We start from the raw sequence: 19,349 nt of genomic DNA, 5'->3' as shown, positions 1-19,349 counted from the left end.
TGGACCTACTCGAAGGCCCGCCCAAACCCTATCCTGGAATGCAGCGATATGCTTGAGGAGCTTTATCGGTTAGAAGCACATGTTAGAGTCATGTTTGGAGGAGTATATCATAAATAACCTACCTTAAAATGATGCTACATGCATTCGACAAACCTAATGGGATACGACGGTATCCAACTATGAAAACTAAAAGATTGCAAATTTCAAATAAATCACATATTATTAATAACTTCTAACATCCCCCTTTCCTTGTCATCATCCTCACTAACCCCCCATGCAATTTTCACCCAATTTACAAGGTTTTGTTATTACAAGCTCCATTCACATATATGGCTTCTTAAAAGAAAAGAAAAAAACTAAGTTAACACAGGTTAATTTTCGACAAAAATAAAAAGTTAAACACAGATTAACAACAAACAAACCAAAATCAAAATTAAATAACAAGGGATTTTCTTTTTCGAAATAGTAAGAATCCAATATTGGTCCCTCCAGAGGAATAATGAAGGAACTCTTGCTCCAATATACATCTCACAACCTTAGAATCGTTCTAAGTGTGTCACATAGGTTTTGAATCGTTTGTTGCTCTTGTGACGCTTGCAACTCTTGTAGTGGCATCTCTTCATAGCATCTACACCATCATAGATACGAATGTCAAAAATAAGTACCGAACAGATATTGAATTAGGCTCAAACATCGACTTTTCAAAAGGTCGACGACCAATTGCAAATAAATTGTTGTCATGTTCTGGTTGTCCCCTCCTAGTTGGTTGCTCGGGAGGATACCCTTGATTTTCTGGTTTTCTGGGATTCATCCGAATGGATGTGCCGGTTTCGCAGGAGGTTAAAGAAAAAAAGAACAGAGGGGGCTATACCAAAGGATAACAGAAATGAAGCTGGTCTTATACTCCAACCAAGCCTTGGGACTCAAAACAAGACTTAGACACGAGTAAATTTATGCAAGAACGAGACAATATATTTAAGAAGTCTTACGTTTTGTGATATGCTAAAGCCTGAGCTAGATTCAGTAATGTCGAACTTGAACCAAGTCTTGAGTACACGTATGGAGGAAGGGGCATCTGCAGAATAATAATTTGTGAGGAAACATGAAATAAATAAATGGCTTTGAAGCATTAGAAGGAGAAGGTGAATTAAATGGTGATGAAAGTGAAACCCCACCTCATTTTGTCCTCTTCGTCCCTTTTTAGTTTGTCCATCTCCACCAAAAAGATCTTGAACTGCTTCCATTGTTATACTTCCGTTGCTATCTTGCTCACTGCTCCCAAGCATGTTGTCAGAGAGTAAGGCAAGGGGAGATATGTCTGTTGCCCTCAAAAATGGTATGGGTACTGTATTACCAGCAGCATATATCGACCAAAGCTACAAATGAAAGACCCAAATAAGAAGAAAACCAGATAGACCTGTGTAATGTCGTCGAAAAAAAAGACAGCACACTGTATTAAGTTTGTGGACACCCAACTCAAACCCAATTGTCAATGACGGAGAGATACTATTTAGTTGGTCACAAGACTTCCCTTTGTCCATGTAAGACTATTCCAACACGTTCCCTCCCGTATACAAATGTTTTTTCTTAGGTAACTCGGACCAAGCATGACCATTGGGCCCATCACATTTGGGCCTAGCTCTAGTATCATATTAAGTTTGTGAGCATCCATCTCAAAACCAATTCGCAATGAGAGGCTAGACCTACATACTAATTACTACAAAGTCATTAGTTTGCCATGGAACTTTCCTTTGTCCACGTCGGACTATTCTCGCAAGAGTGATTTGAGGGAGCAACATAACTAATTATACTCCTTAAATAGGTTTTACCAGTAACTCACACTAACAACAAAGATACGCAGGTAAAAAATCATTATGGTTTAAACAGCAAACTATAGTAACAGAAGTTTAAATTATGTGCACGCATCTAAGAAAGAAAATTTGGTACAGAAAACTACAATCTTAAGTAGCATAAAGATACCTTATCTTGCACAACAAATGCTTTCTGATTAATAGTTGAACTCTTCACTGTACCAGTACTACTTGGACCGCTGCTTGTCTTCTCATTCTGAAGAGGAGGTTTTAGTACAGAAAATGGCAATCCTTCTGTCTTTTGTGCACTAGGACTTGGCTCTGCATCTTGAAGACTACTGGAATCGCCATCAGTTGTATTTCTCGCCCTAAAAGAACATATTAGCAACAGGTGTACTGAACTGACATTGCAGAGGAAGAAATAAATCTGAACGATTATGGGATTTAGAGGTGCAGAAAGTTAAGAGAAATCCCTTCATACTGGACCTTTAAAACATTTAAGAAGCTAATCAGATAAAGAACTGACCTAGAATTTTTGGAAAGAAAAAACCGAGTCATGTGGAGGGGGGAAAAAAGCAATACTAGAGATATGCTTTCACACTGAAAGAAATCTTATTAAGGAATTATAAGGAGCGCAGTTCGGATACCAATTAGTAAAGGGCAGAAAGCAGATTCTGTTTTTATAATGATTAGCTTGAATGCATCAGCCATATAATAAGAAAAAATAAGATAAGTTGAAAGCAACAAGTAACCAACCCACCATAGGTTAGCAGATGTGTCTGACCGAGACCGAAACGAATGGCTTTGAAGATTCGTATAAGCTGCGGACGATTCCCCAGCTTTGGGGACCGGGTAATGACTAGCTTCCTGCTCTACCTTGACTTCACCATGAACTACTACAGTCCCAAAGTCACCTGCTTAAATAGGTTTAACGCATTTACAGATATCCCAAGTATTTATTCAAATTTTAAATGGAGATGTGCATCATCAAAGGCTATCAAGATGTTTCATTATTTGAAATTTTGGATTTATAAAAAAGAACGTATAATAGAAATTATTTATCAGTAATAAAGTATGACTTTCACCTGGAAGTAGAATACCATGCGTACCTGGACTGTCATTAACTTCATTTCCAAAATTTCGAGCATTTGATGGAACAGTATCTCCATAGTCCTCATTCACCTTCAGTGTATTCATTCCATCTAATGGCTGTAGAGAAAATAAAACTGAATAAGATAACTCAGAAGGAGAAAGATATTGTGTGAATCAATGTAAGCATGGTCATTCAGCCATACAGCATCTCCAGATGTATCTGCAGCTGGAACTTGACTTTGTGCTTGGGCAGCCATAGAAACTCGGGCTACCCTCGCCTTTTCAATCTTTGGCAACATTGAAGAAGCTCCCCACTTGCATTTCTCGATGAATTTATGCTGTTTTACAAAATTCAATGATCAATACGATATGGACTATCATACATATACCACAACGTGGTTAAGGTTCTAATTAGAGAGTAAAAAGTAAACAAAAAATTTATCATATAAGTGCGATGAGATCACATCACAAAAATCTATCCCGTGTGATTGGTGTGTAGAAAGAAGGATGTCTGAAAAAGGATTATTGTTTCTACAAAAAGCTAGACAGTCATATGAGGGCCAATTAAAAGCTTAAGAACAAATCAATCAAGTATAATTCAAATCAAGAATAATTCAATGATGTCAATCTCAATCTTAATGACTACCACAACCTTTGAAAATATTTAGACTTCCAAATGTCGTGTATAACAGAAATACGAAGAAATTCATTGCAGCAAATAATCCTTCAAGCATTAAATTTGCCTAGACAGTAATCTTGTGTTGGTTAAGTTCTGACACCTTAACATACCTTCAGCATCTCAGTTGCAGCAGGACGCGAACGAGGCTCTTTTGTAAGACATTTTGCAATAAAATCATGGAAAACAAGTGACCTGAAAATGAGAACAGCACAAATACTGATGAGGTTGAATACATTATAAAAGTCCTGATTAAGTTTCCAATCCTTTTGACATTTTAACTATTCCAAATTGGTGGCACAAAGTCAAAACAAACTGCATGTTCGAAGCAATTCCTTATGTGGAAATGAATTGCTAAATCACTTTTTTCTCAGAACGGAAAACATTTTTTTAGAACAATCAATAATGAAAAATTACAAGCTAATTTTTTTTAAGGATGCCAATATCTGTAACTCAATATGTGACTTGTGTGCTCTGATAGTCCTCCCTTTCTAGGATAAGAATAATTTGTAATTACTACAATTTATTCGTAACTAAGCATGAAGAATCGCAAGATTCTGCATTTCTTAATGTGCTAGGTGGGTAGAAGAAAGAAATAAATGAGAACTTTCAATCTTCCCCTTATACACTTCCATTTTCTTCAGCAGATCATTCAGAAAGAGACAATGAACTCAAACACCTCCTTTGTGTAGAAAACCTAACCCAACATTTACTCAACGGTTGAAGAACTTTGCCGTACTCTGTGTAGTGTTCATGTGAAGATAGAATACTTCAGAACGTCAAAACCCTTACCCTATTCTGTCCTCAATATTCACCCTAAGATAGAACATTTTTCTGCGAGCATTAATAACTGCAGACTCCTTCCACCGCTTTATCTAAATGAACGGGTATTAAGCTTCATCAACACATTTATCATTTTCGTGAATCGTGCCTAACTTTACCTGAGAGAGGACACAAGCACCTAACTACACATATCAAAACGGCCAAGGGTATATATGTTTTAGTGATCTACATCAAATAATTAAAGTTCCATTTGAGACCATGCAAAAACACCTCTGGAAACAGCAAATTCCAGGGGGGAAAGAAGAGATTTTCATATTGATAAATGGAAGTACAAGGCACAAACCATTTTTCTTTATCCTCAAGCATCGGAGCCGGCTCATTAATTATCATAAAGAGTACCTGTTGAGAAACAAAAAGAGATCTTAATTCTCAAGCGTAAAAAATAGTTGAGTGGCTAACTTCTACTTGATATTCATTGTTACGGATTATACTACTAAATTTTGGGGACTAAAGAAGTGCTTTTATGTTTTAAGTTATAATAGACAACACCAGTAGATTAGGCTGGATAGATTTTCTCAGTTGGAGTAACAAACATTAGAAAGAAATGAATAGTCTATAATGAAACATGGGTGAAAAATATAAATAAATGGCTTACTTACTTATATAGTGAAATCAAGTTTACAGAGGCAGAATAAGAATATATATTTTTTCAACAGAAATCAAGTGTATGTACTAACCCTCATTGGATGTACATCTGATCTTGGTGGGAGACCCTGTAAAAAGATAAGTGACCCGTATTAACGATTGAGAACCACTGTGGAGCATAATCAAACCCCATAATACAAGGACCAGAAGTTAAAATATGGATATGTATAAACTAATACAGATATTTAACACCACTATGAAAGAGTAATCAGATTCTATAAAGAACAGTTGACTTTCAACAAATAGAATTTTGATCAGATAGGTATCATCACTACCTATCGAAAAGGCAATCTTATTATTACAATACACACTTTCCTGTATTTTTATCACAATGCACACTTTTCTGTAATTTTTTGTGAAGTACGTTATTCTTACTATTTTCAGACAATAAAAGTCATCATTGTTGCTTTTCATTTGTTAGCTAACTTTTTCACTAGAGCCAGAGCAACCCTAGCAAAGCATCATTCTTTAGGGACTTCAATTGCAATGCTTTTTAGCACCAAATTTCAAATCTTGTCATTCAAGTCTTTTCGTTTCTTTCATGCCATCACTTTCCTTCAATATGCAAACATATATAATTATAAATGTTAATATATATCCAACTTTTAAATCATATAGTTTTAAACCTTCAAAGTATCTGATGGTGCCTATACAATTGGTAAAGGAGAAACATCATCAACCAGTTCTTGCCTTAATTTCCCTGCGTTACTTAATTTGGGACTTCTATATGCATCTTGGAATGAAGCAAAACTGAGAAAATATATTAAATGTTCCTGTACCCAGGGAATGCTAGTAGAGAAATCCCATTCGTGATTAGAACCTAAACTTGCAATCACCAACTTTCAGTTTTAGTATCAAACACCTTCTTGAAACAAGATATTCTGAAGGCAAGAAGGCGAAACAGATAGAAAGAGCAAAAGAATCGTGTTTAAGACATTTTTTATTTGTCTTGCTACGTGTTCTAAACTTCCCACTGGATTTATTTGAAGAAGCGCAAAGCGAAAGGAGACTTATTGCTCCACTCGAATGTTGGTGTTTAGTCCCGTAGCGGGAGGAGGCGGTGGTCACTTTATAAATGTGAGCGAAAGCCTGATCTCTTGAATTAGCTTTTGGGTTGAGATAGGCCCAACACTACTTGGGGGCAAGTAAGGCTGATAACTAAGCAGTCTGACTCAGTTGAGTAACTCAGAAATCGGCTCAAGCTCGCCCGAGCTGATCCTGGCCAGGTCTCCCACTATAGGGTTTGGCTGAGTAACTCGGCCGCGTCCCGAGTCATCTTCACTCGTCAAGCCACCGGCTCGGGGTGAAACTTCTTCTTGTTGTTCTTCCCGCAGTCTGACTCGGTTGACTAACTCGGAATTCGGCTCAAGCTCGCTCGAGCTGATCCTGGCTGAGTCTCCCAGTCTAGGGTTCGGCCGAGTAACTCGGTCCTGTCTCGAGTCATCTTCACTCGTCGAGCCACCGGGTCGGGGTGAAACTTCTTGCTGTTCTTCCCTCTGGATTACCTCTTTCTCTTTTTTTTCTTTGTTTCTTTCTTTCTTTATATTCTTTCCTTCTCCAATTCTTTTACTTCTTTCTGTATTTTCTTTCCTTTTGGACTAATATTTCTCTTCTTTTCTTTCTTCTTTCATGTTTAATGTTTTTTTATTTCGTTGTTCTCTTGTTTCTTTCCCAGTTCTATTATTTTCTCTTTCCTTTTATTATTTCCCTCTTCCCTTCTTTCCCCATTTTTCATTATTTGCAATGAAATGCAAAATGTATTTTGAGAATTATGTGACAAATATATAAGAGAATAACATTGATATAATTATCCAAAACTCGGCCTAACTCAGTTTGAAGCATATGCATGAAAATTGCATAAGAACTAATAATATGCCATTATATGCTTAAAGTTTGAACCTTATTTGCATATAACCATGACTCGGCCTTGACCCGGACTCGGCCTTGACCCGGACTCGGCCCATGACCGATTTTGAGTTCAATAGCTTAGGCTGATGGACCACACCACAAATGGTATCAGAGCCTCGTTTACCAAAGTCTTTCACGTCCATTGGTGAGGTGAATATAGTCTTCTAGGTCCAATGTGTGAAGGGAAAGACCTCACCTCTTGATCTAGATTTTGAGGTGAGATAGGGCCACGACCACTTCGGGACAAGTAAGGCCTCGTGAACCACAACCACAAAAGGTATTAGACCTAGGTTTACTGAAGTCTTTGAGAGGTCTATCGTTGAGGGGAAGATAGTCTTCCAGGTTCAATGTGTGAGGGAAAGATTGTTGGTGTTTAGCCCCACATTGGTTGTGGGAGGGGGTGGTGGTCACTCTATAAGTGCCAGGGAAGGTCTCACCTCTTCAGCTAGCTTTTGAGGCGAGATAGGCTCAACATTTGGGGGAAAGTAAGGCCCACGGACCAGACCCACAAACGGAGAGGAAAGAGTGTTATATGTAAATTATGTACAAACTGATAGCAGAAGTAGATTCAAGATTGTGCCTACCTAAACAGTAGTTTAATAAAAGAAAAATGTAGTCTTTTACTTAGTCCTATAACTGAAACTGTCAGGGATACGAGATGATATTAAATCTGAAATTTGGCTTGTAGATCCATAAGGATTAAGTAACTGGTGAAGATTGAAGAAATACCTCTGCCATTTCAATTGCTGATACACCAAGAGCCCACACATCAACCTGAAAAGTAAAATACATAATTATACCATAGAACTGTAAGCTCTTTGCAAATGAGATTTTGTTACAACTCAAAATCGTTGACACGAAACTAAAGAATTAATTATTCCATATTTCCATTTGAAAATGCACAAAAGTAACCTCAATGACTAGTCCTTTTTCTCCACGCAACTAATGATCAAATTCATCTATTATTAATGAAGTGAGTACTGAGTTTACAATGTGTAGCTACATTATTTTAAAGTGGAACATATTGTCCTGACTCTTGAGATGAAAGCTCCCACTTGTACTCCCTACTTCTACTTTTATTTTTCCCACAAACTCAAACCGACTAAATCGACACTTCGTATTCTTAAATAACTACACAATTGAAATGCATCGCAGTAAAATGGACTTCTAGGAAAGTCTCGCTGAGTTCTTTTTTTCTGGAGAAAGTTGTGAGGTTGCTTCTGCTCAACCAGCAATAACTCCAGAAGTACATGATAACTTGGTCTAACAAGAACAAATCTGCCGCCAACTTGAGTAACAACATGATATTAGAGTTGCTGCGAAGACAGCTATGAGTAAGTTACATAAAGAGTACATTTATGATTTACCTTTCCATCGTAACGGTTTTCCTGAATAACTTCTGGAGCCATCCAATGTGGGGTGCCAATGAACTGCAAATAAGAAGAGGACACAATTATGCATTGTAATGCTATTATTTATGATAAACTATATAACATTGATACTCCTACCTACATGTCACATAGTTTATAACTCACAAAAAGTACCATATTTGGAAACTTGTTCCCCAAACTAATATTACAAGTCATATATAAACTAATGAAACTGGAAGTATTTTCACCCCGGTTATAAAGGATAAAAGGAAAAAGACCCAAGAAAAAGGTACATTATCTTTTAAACCTCGCCATCAGTTTGTTAAGTGAGTGGCGACGATGCCTAAATATAAAGCATGAATACACAGAAATAGCGTAATATGTAAGTTTACCACAACCACTAGTCGTTTAACTTGGTCAAAAACTTAAATTCATGACCAAGTTCTTCAGAATTGATTAGAAATTTCTGATTAAATACATTAAAGAATATGCAAAGAAGATACATTATTTATAGACTTTCAAGTTATATAGTAAGTTTTGAACAAAAAAAAAATTATATAGTAAGTTGCATGAAGTCATTTGACCATGAAAATGTACCGTGTTCCGTTTTGACATGGTCCGGGTAAGCTGAGCCGCAACGCCAAAATCACCTGCTCATAGGACACCATATCAAAACCCAGATAACTCTCACACACTGAAAAAAATAACTCGTCAGCTTCATATTTTAAATTTCGCTCTCCCATCATTAGGTAGACGGTAGTTCATAATAAACTCAGACGTGCTTTTCTACCTATCGTATTGAACTTCCATGATTGTGTGCCTATTACCACCTACTGTTTATATGTTGATACAATTTCCCACCATCTTCACATATAAGCATATATACAGTAGACATCTTTTGAAGGAATAGACGATAAATGAGGCACACACCAACATAATAATTCAGTTCGAGTATTGCGGTGAGCAATATTAGCAGGTGAAGTCTACACATATGAAACGATGAGTCTTATTATGGCTACCACATTTAAAAGGAAAAGTACTTCTAAAGGTCATGTGTGCAAAAAGTTAAAGAATACACCTCTAGAACATACTCACCCAATTTGACCTCTCCCTGATCTGTAAGCAAGATATTGCCTCCTTTAATGTCCCTATGGACCTTGAAAATTGAGTGCAAATATGATAGACCCTACATCAAATAAAAATGACTTGCCAGTGAGGACCGTGTGTTATCAAAAAATGTAAATATACAGATGTGTTACGAAACTACCTTCAGTGCTTCCCTACAAATGTATGCAATTTGATGTTCCTCTAAAGCCTCATCAGTAACGTTCATTAAGTCAGCAACACTTCCACCCCCACAATACTCCATTACTATCTGCCAGCATAGAAAATTTAGACAAATAATAAAAGAACATGGAAGATTAAGTGTCAAAACTCACCCCCAATCCTAACCTGGACTTATTTGTGGCAGCTTTTAAATGGGTAAGGTTTTGGACTCATGAGTTTGCCCGCTACCTACCAGTAAAGGCCTGCCTTAGGTGTCCAAGACGAAAGTTGAAATTCATAACCTAGTAAGCATTAATTTTATGTTTATATTGAAAACTAAATGTTGTTGAGGAACTGAATGTTTCGTTGAGAGATGAGAACATTCTGTTTGTATAGGGTTTGTATTAGTACATATAACGAATATGTATGAAAAATATGATGAGTATAGTCTGTGTATGTAGGGTTGTAAAGTAAATATAACGAACATGTGTGAAAAATATGAAAATACAAGAACACGGAAGATACATTCGCTTGGCACGAGCAATATGTTTGCCTAGCTCCCCAGTCAATGTAGTTCACAACATGCAAACTCGGTTTTTTACTTTTAAATATTGAATAAAGCCTATGTATGGGAAGTTCATATTTCATACCCATAGATACTCCTCTCCTTGATAGCTTCCATAGTATCTAACCACATTTGGATGACTACATTGTTGTAGCATCTCAATTTCACCACGAATGTCTTCATATCCCTCCTCCTGAAAGAAATCAATTAGAATTCGCTTGTGGAAGTTCTACTAACTAAATATAACTATACGTATAATAGAGAGCCAAAGAGACCTACCCCTTCAGATAATGATATAACTTTGATGGCAACCATCTCCGAAGTCTTCAAATCTCTAGCTTTATAAACAGCTCCATATGATCCTTTTCCTGCAATCTCCCCCAAAAAGCAATCTCATTTCTCAATCTCATAACTCCAATTTCAACAGCTCACATACAAAGGCAAGTCAAATGGAACAAAATTAAACTCAAGATAGGAATATCCCTAACCCTAATTGACCCAAATATCTAAACTCACCAAGTTCATTTAGTAACTCATACTTTGTAGAGGGATCTTCCCTAGTAACACTATCTGGAATTGAACTAACAGAAATTTTTCTAGACTGATGGGTTTCCTCTTGCTGATTAGAAGAATAACTCCCTCTCCTCTGTTTCCCAAGCCCTCTTTCTCCTACACCTTGCATACTTTCAACAGCCATACTCATCGTTGAATTCCAAGAATAATAACCTCCTCTTTCTTCATCTCCTCCTCCTCCGCTATTACCACGACTTGTCTTTCTAACAAAAGTTCCAGAAACAGATTCTTGATCAGACCTAACTGTTGATCTAACAACGAAAGTAGAGAAATTGTTTTCTTCATTATCACCACCATCCATTTTGCTTCTAGGACTACTAGATTTAAAATTATTATTATTATTATTCCAATCAGAGAAAGGTGAATTGGTCGAACGTCTAACTGATGACATAGAAGATGAAGGAGAAGGAGATGAACGGTTACGATTAGGTCTAACGATTACAGTTCCAGAGAAATCTCCAGTATCATCATCATCATCGTTATAATCGTAATCATCATCGTCGTCGTATTCATCAATATCTACTCCGAAATCTTTAGGTAATCGTTGGAGAAGAGGAGGAAGAGATGAATTGTCTTCTTCTTCGTCGTCGTCGGCGTCGTTGTCTTTACGGAGCATTGTTGCGTAAATATCTACATCTTCAGAAGGGTTTCTTCTCCGATTATTGTGTTGTTGTTCGTCTTCTTTGTCTCCATGAATGACGACTGTGGAGTAAAGTTCGGATCTCCCTGAACCTTTGCGGTAGCTACGGGATGAGAAATCCATAGAGATAGAGAGAGAGAGAGAGAGAGAGAGAGAGAGAAAAAGTTCCTGGTTTTGCTCAAGAAAAGTGGAGACTAGTGATCGGAGAGGAGAACTAGTGAATCGCCAGCACAGAACTGCCACGTCAGACACTGGTTAACTTGAGACCAAGTTAAGAGAAGTTCTAAAGGCTCCTCAGGATAGTGTTACTGGCACCCGGACAACCTGTTTGACTTGGTAAATCTAGTTTGACTGTATTTGGTTAGAGACATCCAAAATCGGTGTACTAAAATTTGGCTCAAGGTCTAATATTTCAAAGTTGGAATGAGAGTTGAATTCGATAGATTTGAGCCGACATCTTTAACAAAATTCCGTCTGACTTCACCTATTTGAATTGTATACAATAATGCTTGATTCTTTCGGAATTAGTGGCTAAGCCCATTTTACAACAAAATTGGCTCGAGTCCACTGACTTTAAGTTGAGGACAATATGGGAGCGTCACTAAAGCAGAATTATCGGTTTTCCTAGAAATTAACCATAAAAAGTTATTTGTGTTTTAAACAATCCTCTGCATCATCCCATATCAACTTGTACTGGACATATGACATTTTTAATATTTGTATGCATTAAGGGAAGTCCTCAAGTTAATTAAAATTGAGATTTATATGAAAACCATGATACATTATTTTTCAAAAATTACTTCAATTAAAGTTTGGAAGTACACATAAGTTGTAAGCATAGGTTATTACTATCAGGGTTTAAGCTAGTTTCCCTAACTCAGGGCCAGATTCGGCCCCTGGATCGAACCATAGGGTAGCAAAGACTTGGTCCTAGTTAGTGAACCAGGCCCAGAGGTTGGGTTTGGAAGTAATGGTTTTACTAAAAAAAAAAAATTGAAATCATTTTTCATTCATAAGTGATTAAATCACAATGTTACATGGACGATCATAATGATTTCTCTCCTCTGAAAACTTCATGAGAATTACACCTTTAAATGCAAAGTGTCTCATAAAGAGAAAGAAATGGGACTAGACATTGACTCAATTAAAATAACCCTAAAGGTCGAAAAATGAAAGGATCCTAAAGATCACGGATGGTTTTACTAATTAAGGCGAGAAAAGTGGGAAACTTTATAGGCACCCCATCTTTTTTTCTCTCCTAACTCAAACTATGGAATGACTCCTTAATCTTGTTTCTGTCATTGTATCCATAGAATGCATCAAATAAACCTTCAAATAGTTGAAAGTTTTGCTTCTCTATCTATCTAATTGACTATAAAAACGATTAGCGTGTGAAATGTATGAAAAAAGTTTATCTTATCCATCTTTAGCCGGTATATGGTTTATAAGATATGAATATCGTAGTCTTTTACATAAATTATCGGAAAATAAGATGAGCATTGATAGAAAGAGAAATCGTCTCCGTTCTCTTCCCATGAAGAAAAAAAATTAAGAAAATTGGCCAGAAGTCAAAAAAAGAACTACTCTGTTAAGTTTGTGGTCATCCAACTCAAAACTAATTGACAGTGAGTGGAGAGGACCTATACATTATATTCTTGGTTGCTAGTTACCTTTTCTCCCATGTGGGACTATTCTCACATTACTCCTGTAGACGATAGAAGCTTGCTACCACTACTCAAGCTTTTGTGTTATATTCTTATCAAACTATCTCCACTGCAATGACCGACAACCCTTATTTTGTAAGCTAGTAATATGTGTAGGAATATTTTGAGATAGTTACATGAGATGAGAATCAATGGAAAGAAAAAAAGTGGTAAGATCGACAAAGCAACTTGAACAAATGGAAGAAAAACAATAATTGGTAGTCAAACGCATTATGCATCTTCATTTATGTGAGTGGAGAAAAGGATCGAAACCTTTACATTCAAAGCTATTCCAAAATATATTCTGCGAAAAAGATTTGGATCCCCATAAAAGATCCAAGTCTATATCATTGTGAGGTTAGAGTTTTATTCTTCAATTATTTTTTAAATTGTACTATGAAATCTAGATTTCAGCAGAGTGAAGAATTATATGTAGTTTACAAAATCCAACTCCTTAGCTTGCGAATAATTCTTAGTTTACGCATAAGGAAATCAAACAAATGTTTTCAGAATCTTGTTCAGAATGAACTAATCGAACTCTGATCTCCCCAGTGGAGAGCCATACATATTTTCGGTATCTTGTTCGAAAGGTGATATTAGTGACAGAGAAGCACAAGAGATGCAAGAATGAAGAGAAGAAGAATGAAGGGTCTTTTTGTGGACTGACTTTCATTGTTGTGGGAGGATCAATGATTTGTGTTTTTTTTGCTGCTTTGTTTCGTTATGTTTATTCCTTTGTGTTTGGACTTTCTCGATAATATCATGCTTCTAAAAAAGACTTTTTTGTATTCGTGAAAAGATACCCAATGATAGAGATGATATATTTCAAACATATAGTTATGTTTATAGGCATATTAAAAAAGATAGCTTTAGTCTGTTTCTCGATAGAGACAGTGATCAAATCCACGCATCAATTTGTGAATACAGTCATCTTAAGGGTACATTGATTCCGTTTGTTGAATTACATTTGAAATGAAACAAACTTGTTTTAAATCTTCATCATGTCAAGCACACCACAATTTCTATTGTGTTTTGTTATTGTTAGGGATGTCAACGGGTCGATTCTAGTTCAAATATCTCGCTACCCAGAACATAAACCATTAAAAGGTATAGTTTTGGTTCCTAGGCGTTCCCTTTTTATAATATATGGATCTACAACCAGAACCTAAAAAAAGACCCATTTAAAGTTAAAAACTTCGGTTAGAAAAAAGAACTTTGAGGAAGAGGGATTGCAATTTGCATGAAGCACATTAAAATTACATGGCCAAACAATCAAAGTGTAGTATAAAGAACACACATTTTAGATGATATTACATGCTAAAGACATTGAAGCTTCGCCGACTTTATCTTATTATATTTTAAGTCATGAAACCCGAGCATTAAGAGACAATTAGACAAGAACATTTTAATCGTAAAACCGATAAGTCCATTTATATATAGTGAAAAAGATGCATGTGGATTGCATAAGAAGACTTGCATGAATACATGTAAAACCAACTCCCAATCTCACTAAGTAGAAAAACAAAACATATCAAGTAAAATCCTATACCCAAGCATTTACGATTTATCCAGTATCAAGTATCGACCGACTATCAAGTTAAATGTTCTAGAATCGAGAAGATGAAATCAAAGGTCAAGTACTAATTCTAGGAATAGCCTTACATATCAAAGGGTTCTTCATCTCAAGAGATAAGTTAAGGCATTCAGACAAGTTTACTCCATTATCAGAAGGAACCCATTTGAAGTTTTGAAGTAATTGAGCAAGCCAGAGTTGAATAGTAATCAAGCCCATTGCCTTACCAGGACAAACCCTTCTTCCAGACCCAAAGGGTGCTAATCTAAGATCAGAACCCATAATATTCACATCTTGTTCCATGAATCTCTCTGGTTTAAACTCAAATGGTTCTGACCATATCTTTTCGTCGTGGGTTATAGCCCACATGTTCACCATTGCAGTTGTTCCTGCTGGAATAAAGTTTTCTCCGATATGGACATCGTGGATCGCCAAACGAGCCCATGAGAGTAGAGGCCCGGGAGGATGCATTCTGAGGGATTCTTTAATTATAGATTGAAGGTAAGGAAGATTAGGAAGGTCAGAATCCAAAACGGTCCGAGAAGGTCCAACTATAGTGTCGATTTCGAATTGGGCTTTGGATTGAATGTCTGGATGTAGAATCATTCTTGCAAGAACCCATTCAAGTAAAATTGCTACTGTATCAGTCCCTCTAAATATCATTTCCTGTTTCAAATATGTAAAATAAAATTTTAATAATCAAATTGGACCCACCAAAAAACAGAACAAACCATGAAAATTATACTCAATCAAAATCTAATTGGAGAAGAAATATCATGAATGAAACAAAGAATAAGACAGAAATAAATTTTGGAATTTGAGTAGTTCAACTTTTTTTGTTAATAACAAAATAAATGAAGACAAATCAGATATTCAAGAACATAATATTGACAAAACAAAAAGAATGTACAAAATCTAACATAGAATAAGACCTGTTTAAAATATCATAAAAATCGTAATAGAAAAGGAGAGAGAGAGAGACTCAGAGAGACAGACAGACAAACGAACAGACACACCGAGACGGAGAGAGAGACTCGGAGAGATAGACAGACGGACAGACACACCGAGACGGAGAGAGAGATCGAGACGGAGAGAGAGAGAGAGAGAGAGAGAGAGAGACTCAGAAAGACAGACAGACGGACGGACGGACAAACAAATAAGGAGAGAGAGAGAGAGACAGACGGCCGAGACGGAGAGAGAGAGACTCAAAGAGAGAGAGAGAGAGAGACAGACAGCCGAGACGGAGAGAGACAGACAGACAGACGGACAGACAAACAAATACGGGGAGAGAGAGACTAACCCAAAGAACAGCAATCATATCAGAGTCAGTAATTTTGTCCTGTTTCTCCAAATCAAGCAATACATCAACAAAATCACCAATACTTTCATGAACTAAAACTCCATTCTCTCTCTTCTTTCTATGTTCTTCAATGATATTCCCAACAAAACAATTCACCTTAGACACCAAAATTTTGCATCTTCTTCTAACTCCCTGAAAATCCAATAAACCAAGAACAGGGAAATGATCACTCAAGTTAAAAATCCCAAGCAATTCATAACCTTCATTCACTAATTCTTCAAGCTCAAATCCATCTCCTCCATTACTATTCTTATAAAAATCATAACTTTTTCCAAATACACTCATCATCACATTATTGAGAGACCCAAAATGCAATACTTTCTTAATTTCAACTTCTCCTTTCAACCCCATTGAATTTTTAATCTCATTCACCATTTTCGATCCGATTTCACTTCGAAAAGTACCAAAACTAGCAATTCTTTTAGGACAGAACAAATGGGTAGCTGAAACTCTTCTCAAATTTCTCCAATAATCACCAAATGGAGCAAAACCCATTGCTCTGTGAAAGAGAAGTTCGTAAGCCGATTCTTTAATTGGTCGATCAGCGAAAGATGAACTGTTCAGTATTTCTTTAGCAGTTTCAGGGTGACTAGAAATGATAAAACGAGTAAACCCAACTGAAAACGCCATTAATTGTACAGCTTTGAAGCTTTTCGAAAGCTTAGCGAGTATTCGGTGAGTTAATGAACCATTAAAGGCCAAGACAAGACCCACAATGGGTAAACCAGATGGACCCGGAATCGCAGTTTTGGAGTGAGGATGAGTATGGGATTTTGATAGAGCCCAAGCTAGACCACCAGGTGTGAGCCAAAATCCAAACACAAAGATGATCAGTAAAGCACAAAAGAAGAGTTCAAGATTAACAGAAGTTGGGTAAGCAGTATTGGGGAAGAAGAAGAGAAATGGGTAGTTTTCGGACGACATTGAGGTGAGTTTTCAGGAAATGGGTAAGCTCAAAAATGAAAGTTTTGATTGTTTTCAGGTGAATACAGGTCTGGGGAAAGGTTTGAATGAAGGAGAGAGAGAGAGAGAGTTAGTTGGAGAGCACAAGAGATGAAGAGTGAGGTTAAATAGGCATAGTTGAAGGAGGGAGAAAGAGTGGTTAAGTTCTTAATCTTTCTATGTTAAAATATATAACCGTTTCTTAGTGATCTGTCAATTTGGGGCTAGTATCAACTTGGATTCTTGAACCAACCCTTATATTTCTTTAACTTGGATCATAGACATTTGGGTACACAAATGAAAACATCATGGACCCTACTAAAACGACTTGAATTGCAAATTGTGATTGATAAAAATGAATATCCAATCAATCATTTTCTGGTTCAATTGTGCGCTTCGCGTACATAATTCGTACAACTCTGAATATCTAAATAATCCAGATACTAAACTAGTAGTTAAATTTAACGAATATCGACTTCTGGCTAGACTCGGAGTTACATAATAAATTTCTTTTGGTATCAACAAAATTGAATGCACCTTTACCTAACTTGATCGGTTTAACCTATTTCAAATCATTGGTACAAAAATATTAATTTCCCTTATTTTTGGTTCATCTAATATTAAACTATATTGTGATTTTCTTGCAGCTTGCTTGAATGATAATATGAATATCATAACATAAAGTTTTCATAATTTTGCTTTAAATTTGTAAACTCACAAAATTAGTCAATTTTGATATTTGCAAATTTTCACCTTTTCTAAACTGCAACGGTCGATTTTTTTTCGGTTTTAGCTTGAGCCGAAGTCGAACCAATAAGTGACGGTTTCACTAAATCGTCGGCCGAAGCCGAGTCGATTATTCGGTCGGCCAACACGATTCGGCTCAGTTTGGTTCGACTCGGTTGAGTTCGGTTAATCGGTTTAACCAAACACAATTTCATTACATAAAAAATAAATTTCTTATACTTAATTAGAGTTCTTTTAATGTCTTTCCCTTTTCAGTTTAACACTTTTTAATTTTATTAAACCAGTATTAACTTAAGATAATGAAGATAATTCAGAACTTCTTAGAAAAGTTTAGTATTTCTTACTCTCTATTTCTATATACTCCCTCCGTCTCAAAATGAAAGTCCATTATCGAAACTCACCCGATTTATTTTCGTTTTGTGCAGGGGCGAGCCCACATAGGGGCCCGTGGGGGCGCAGACCCCCACGACCCTAACGTGGCTCGTTAATGTTATGCGACATTGTCGCTATATTAGATACATATATCTATATATATATATATATATATACATATTTCCATTTTTCAAACATAGTTCTTCCCTAACTTAGTTGGTGAAGTGATTATGTTTCAACCTTGAGGTAAAGGGATCGAGTCCCACTCACAACATTCTTTTTTCTAGAAAATTTCTACTACTTACAATTTTTTTCTAAAATATCTACTACTTAAGTTAGTTGAAATTATTGTTTGGTTTAAGATGACTACTTATTAAAAATACATTATAAAGGTCATGCTTGGCTTAAAATTGGTTCTTATTAATTGAATAACTCAATTTTGACCTCCTCAAAGTGACCAACTAAATAAAATGGCCTCGTAGAGATGATGAGTTTTCTAAACCTCTCCCTTAATTTTGATTTTGACTGATTGAGAAAATTAGAGATTGATTGTTATACATCAAAATTACCACGAAATATCTAAACTATAAATAAAATTTTGTTAAGAATTTGCTTTTCGATCCTAGCTTGATCGTGTACTGTGGAATTCTTTCATTACCTATAACAAAGAGGTGCCCCCACTCACAAAAGTTTCTGGCTTCGCCACTGATTTTGTGTGTTCCCATATTGTCCTTATTAAATATGAATGCTAGCATTTATTGTGATTCAATCTAGTGAATTCTATTGGACAAAAGTAGTGCGTGCATCATCTTTCCTAATAAATGCACTTAAGATATTGATAGAATTAAGGTCAATCTAGTGAATTCTATTGGACAAAGTAGTGTATGCATTATCTTTCCTAATAAATACACTTGATATTGATAGAATATTGGATATTATAGGTTATATATGGTATGGGACTTTCAATTTGAGACAACCCAAAAATGAATAATGGACTTTCATTTTGAGAGGGAGGGAGTATAATATTTTAGTATATTAAAATTTTAAATACCTTAGGGTTTGGTCGGTTCGGCTTGGGCAGTTTCTAGAAACCCAAGCCGAAACCAAACTAAATCGATTTAAGTTGTTCGGTTTTCTGGACGAACCGAGTCAAATAGTGATCGTTTCGATCCAAAAATCGACCGGTTCGGTTGGTTCGGGTTTTGCTCACCCCTAATTATAATTATAAAACTATACAAGCGAGATAATTTGCATAATGAGTTT

At 36.2% G+C, this 19,349-nt stretch overlaps 2 protein-coding genes across 2 annotated transcripts; both read right to left on the bottom strand.

Annotated features, from left to right (window-relative positions):
• Positions 1 to 204: 204 nt before the first annotated feature.
• On the bottom strand, positions 205 to 11,667 carry SIK1 (Protein kinase superfamily protein). The gene is made up of 18 exons (XM_086669800.1): positions 10,693 to 11,667; positions 10,456 to 10,544; positions 10,262 to 10,369; positions 9,613 to 9,720; positions 9,441 to 9,531; positions 8,943 to 8,995; positions 8,343 to 8,405; positions 7,705 to 7,749; positions 5,100 to 5,135; positions 4,706 to 4,761; positions 3,693 to 3,774; positions 3,107 to 3,241; positions 2,921 to 3,020; positions 2,572 to 2,725; positions 1,981 to 2,179; positions 1,176 to 1,376; positions 990 to 1,075; positions 205 to 628 (listed from the first exon to the last, which is right to left on the bottom strand). Exons 1-18 carry the CDS (start codon positions 11,510 to 11,512, stop codon positions 529 to 531), a joined length of 2,526 nt encoding a protein of 841 aa, XP_086525926.1. The 5' UTR covers positions 11,513 to 11,667; the 3' UTR covers positions 205 to 528.
• A 2,828-nt stretch (positions 11,668 to 14,495) lies between these two features.
• Positions 14,496 to 17,342, bottom strand: LOC147547970 (cytochrome P450 78A5-like). Its single transcript, XM_086671723.1, has 2 exons — positions 15,966 to 17,342; positions 14,496 to 15,331 (listed from the first exon to the last, which is right to left on the bottom strand). The coding sequence occupies exons 1-2, from the start codon at positions 16,947 to 16,949 to the stop codon at positions 14,726 to 14,728; spliced, it is 1,590 nt and encodes a 529-aa protein (XP_086527849.1). The 5' UTR covers positions 16,950 to 17,342; the 3' UTR covers positions 14,496 to 14,725.
• Between the last annotated feature and the right edge of the window lie 2,007 nt (positions 17,343 to 19,349).

This window comes from Eschscholzia californica, unplaced genomic scaffold (genome assembly GCF_041429995.1).
Source record: "Eschscholzia californica isolate CP2 unplaced genomic scaffold, dmEscCali1.0.p SCAF_3, whole genome shotgun sequence".
NCBI classification, from domain to species: Eukaryota; Viridiplantae; Streptophyta; class Magnoliopsida; order Ranunculales; family Papaveraceae; genus Eschscholzia; species Eschscholzia californica.
This window is presented reverse-complemented; position numbering and strand designations above follow the sequence as displayed.

Excerpts from the sequence above, each read along its gene's own strand:
- SIK1 (XM_086669800.1), bottom strand. The coding sequence starts at position 11,512 with ATGGATTTCTCATCCCGTAGCTACCGCAAAGGTTCAGGGAGATCCGAA. Across the intron at positions 3,242-3,692 it reads CTGCAACTGAGATGCTGAAG|CATAAATTCATCGAGAAATG; the intron begins GTATGTTAAGGT and ends TTTGTAAAACAG. Across the intron at positions 629-989 it reads GCTTTAGCATATCACAAAAC|ATGCTATGAAGAGATGCCAC; the intron begins GTAAGACTTCTT and ends ATGATGGTGTAG.
- LOC147547970 (XM_086671723.1), bottom strand. The coding sequence starts at position 16,949 with ATGTCGTCCGAAAACTACCCATTTCTCTTCTTCTTCCCCAATACTGCT. Across the intron at positions 15,332-15,965 it reads ATATGATTGCTGTTCTTTGG|GAAATGATATTTAGAGGGAC; the intron begins GTTAGTCTCTCT and ends TATTTGAAACAG.